Source organism: Phragmites australis, chromosome 3 (assembly GCF_958298935.1).
Source record: "Phragmites australis chromosome 3, lpPhrAust1.1, whole genome shotgun sequence".
NCBI lineage: Eukaryota > Viridiplantae > Streptophyta > Magnoliopsida > Poales > Poaceae > Phragmites > Phragmites australis.
Window position 1 is genome coordinate 45,788,909 of NC_084923.1, and position 3,790 is coordinate 45,792,698.

A 3,790-nucleotide genomic window follows, 5' to 3' on the forward strand; every position below is an offset into this window, starting at 1 on the left:
ACGCCTGCGAGCGTTCGAGCCTGCTCGGCGCTCGCGTCTCCCGGTGTTTTTCCCGGAGCGTCCGCACGGGCGGACCGACGTTGAGGCTTAGGGATGCATATAATATCGGATGATTTTTCGTTTTTTATGGTCTATCTTAAATAACATGTCTATAAATCATTTTAAATAGGATATCCGAATCTCTAGACTAATAATTGAGATACTCAATTATTTTTGTTCTGAGTCCACCACTGAACACTCAGGCTAGACTAGACATATACGCGTGCGTGTTCTACTACGTATTTTACACATTAAAAGTCTCAAGCCTTCTAATCTCAACCTAGTGTATATATGCGTATGATGTGTGTAGGTATGGGTGCGCGTGATATACCCTCTCAAAAAAATAGCAGTCCAGCGGTGGGCTACGGTCAAGGTCACAGTTTTTGAGCGGATTGGAGAAAAAGGCGCCACTGATCGGACGTGCCACCACGTGAACTCCGTCCAACTCCCACGCCGGCCGCGCCACGCGTCCCGTGCTCCGTGAGTTGAAGCTCTGCCATGGCACCACCCAGGCGCTCCCACCTGCCACGGCGCTCCCTAGACCGGAGGCTGCACGCTACCTCTAAGCGCGGCTACGTGAGCGACCTAGCGCTTGCGCGCGATAGCCTTTTGGCCTACATGTAGTGATGCACGGACATAAATGCGAAGATATTTTTTAGTAGAAAATTGCTCATATCGATGGTATAAATTTATATATATTATCAAATATATAATAAAATATCACCAGGCTCATTTTGGTTCAAGCTTCTTCGCCCCTGCCGGCAACAGAAAGGCCACGGTGGAAATATGCCGGCGGAGCTGCGGGCAGGCGTCGTCGGCAACACTATCTGGTTGCATCAGACATTCAGACTAGAAGAATCGAGGAGAAATTTCAGCGAGTTCACGAGACAAACAATTTTTCAAGAAGTTCACGTTGAAATCAGAATAACTCTTTCGATTTACTGGATGGTTATCCGAACGTGATGTGATAAATAACAGTTACCTACAGGATATGCAATTTGTAGGGGCGTTACTTTCGCTCTTCCCGTTCACTAATAATCATGATGCTTCTCACCTTCGATGTAAACATTCAAAATGTGAGTTTAGGGGAAAGTCAAATTTAAAATGCAAAACCTCCATTCGAATCCGAAGAATGAACCTCTAACATCAATGTGAAAGGACTTCTCATCTATACGTAATAGCTTTCTATCGAAAATTGGGCAGATTTAACGTCTCGCAACTTTCTACATAAACTGTGAGAAAAATTCAATTGGGATCCAAAACTTTTAATTGAAATTTAGCTTTTATCAGAGAAGGCTAAGCTTTTTAATAGATAAAATTCTGAACTAGAAATGACAACTTTGAGTTTTCAAATCAAGATTTTTTAACTTTCCAACCGAGCTATCGATATGCATGTGCCCGCCGTGGTTAGTGATGTATGATGTGCTCTTTCGGATCATAAATACATGCTATTTTGAAAAATTTTATATCAAACTTTTAAAGCTTTGACTAATAATAGTTTTTAAAATATTTAGTTTGAAATTTTCAAAACCATGTATGTAGATTTATCTTAAAAAATACTTTCATAATATCATAAATTTAATACATTTATAAATATATTTTAATAAAAAAATAGTTGCCTAAACTATATATTGAAGATCGTATATTATTTAAAACATATGTATTTATAATCGGATGGTGCATGGAGTAGTAGCTATGCCCGAAGTGATGTCCGTTGTCAACCTCAATAACAATCGACTATTTTATGCTTGTGCTATTTTTCTTCACTCAAATAAGGATACTGGAGACTGGATATTGTAGATGATGGAGCATCATTAGAGCCGATATGATATTTAACGCAGCTAGTACTCTCGTTGGTCCTCACTTTGTCAAGAAAATCCCGTCCAGTACACGCTAATGGCTGGCCTCATAGTGAAAATTTTCACACGCGTAAACATGGCTGTTTATTTACGATAAAATTTGTATTGATTGGGTATATAAAAAATCATAAAATAGATTAAAAAAGTTACAGATAAATAAATATCAACTAAAAGAAATGAACGGATAAAATTATATATGTATTTATAAGTGGGCGTGGAGTTGTATTTTTCGCAGTAAACCTCCAGCCTGTGCTGCCCCCACTCCGTGGCTACACGACAGTTCACCCTCTGCCGCCCGACTTCGTCTCCCTCCTCCTGCGCTATATATAGCAGGCCCCTTCGAGTCTTTCGTCCTCATCGCCATCTCCAGCACAAACCCAGTACACCTCAAGGCCAGCGCAGGGCAAGGGCCAAACCCGATCGAAGCAGAACGGTAGCATACACAAAGATCGCAGCGCGAGCAGGAAAAGTTCGGAATCCTAAGGCACAATGGGCATCTGCGTGTCTTGCGACGCGGCGGACGAGGGTGCGGCGACGGCGAGGGTGGTGCTCCCCGGCGGCGAGCTCCGGGAGTACTCGCCGCCGGCAACGGCGGCGCTGGCACTGGATGAGGCCGGCGAGGGGTCGTGGTTCCTCTGCGACGCCGACGTGATGGAGTTCGAGGGCTCCCTAGCAGCGGTGGCTGCCGGCGAGGAGCTGCGGCCGGGGCAGATCTACTTCGTGCTCCCCGCCGAGATGCAGTACCGCCGCCTCACCCGCGAGGAGGTGGCCGCGCTCGCCGTCAAGGCCAGCGCCGCGCTCGTCGAGGCGGCGGCGGCCGCCGCCGCGCCATCCTCCCCCTGCCGCCGGCGCCGGCGCGGCGCTGTTGCGCCGCTCGTGTTCCCGCTCCCCGAGGAGGAGTACGCGGTGTCGGTCCCGATGAAGCCGGCGGCGGTGCAGAAGCGGAGGGTGGCGTACCGGGGCGGGAGGGCCACGAGGTTCTCTCCCGATCTGGCCGCCATCCCGGAGAGCGAGTAGAGCCACCACGCGGTAAATCTCGAGACGACAAGACGAGAGGCATCGTTGCCCTTCCCCCCTGCCTCGCTGGTGACGCGTCCCTCGCCGGAGTTTGACCGGACGGTGTGGACGCGCCGGAGATGAAGCTGGAAGTGTTTCAGGTCTAGTAGACGGAGCATTCGCAAAGAAAGAAAAAAGGTCTAGTAGACGGAGAATTTCGAGTGTGTGGTGTGCGTAGTGTTTTTGGCGCCGTTAATTTAGGCGGCATAAGCATGAGAGCATGTAGGTCGATGCAAAAGTGTAAATACATGCAAAAGTGTAAATAAATGAGAAGGCAAGCGTTAGAGATCCGGGACTTTTTGTTCGTGCCATCACCATGGGAGGCAGAGTGCTTCAGTTTGGGGGATACGGCGGATGAACTAGATCGTGCAATTGACTGAACCTCGTGTGCGAGGACGCGTCACGGGTTCCGGTGGCAAAGAGAACACGACGCTCCCATAACCGAAGCCTGCAAAGTCGCCGGTGAAGCCGCCGGGGAGGTGGTCGCCGACGGAGACGAGGCACCTCGAAGAATCTGGATCCTGGCCGGTGGATGGGTCGCTGGGCCATCAGAACACAAAGCTGGGCCGAAACCAGAGATATGGCCCGCGGCCCACACATACGCTGATATCTTCTCTCACTCAGCTCGGCCGCTGCCAGAACCGTGGGTGTGGATATCCAAAGATAGCGCGATTCTTGGGTTAGGGTTCCCCGCAAGAAAGAGTGAAATCCGGTGGTTTGGTGCGAGTGCGCGCAGGGTTTGCCGGATCGGCCCTCCTCCACCCCTTCTCCGCTCCTTTGCGCAAGTCTTTAAGGGAGAACAGATGACTGGACGCCCAGACCAGGGGCACGAGAGG

At 49.3% G+C, this 3,790-nt stretch overlaps 1 protein-coding gene across 1 annotated transcript; it reads left to right on the top strand.

Moving 5' to 3' along the window:
- The first annotated feature begins 2,184 nt into the window (after window positions 1-2,184).
- On the top strand, window positions 2,185-3,240 carry LOC133911259 (uncharacterized). Its single transcript, XM_062353459.1, has one exon. The coding sequence runs from the start codon at window positions 2,388-2,390 to the stop codon at window positions 2,913-2,915; it is 528 nt and encodes a 175-aa protein (XP_062209443.1). The 5' UTR covers window positions 2,185-2,387; the 3' UTR covers window positions 2,916-3,240.
- The last annotated feature ends 550 nt before the right edge of the window (window positions 3,241-3,790 follow it).

Bases quoted from the DNA above. Each gene is read 5' to 3' on its own strand.
- LOC133911259 (XM_062353459.1), top strand. From the start codon at position 2,388: ATGGGCATCTGCGTGTCTTGCGACGCGGCGGACGAGGGTGCGGCGACG.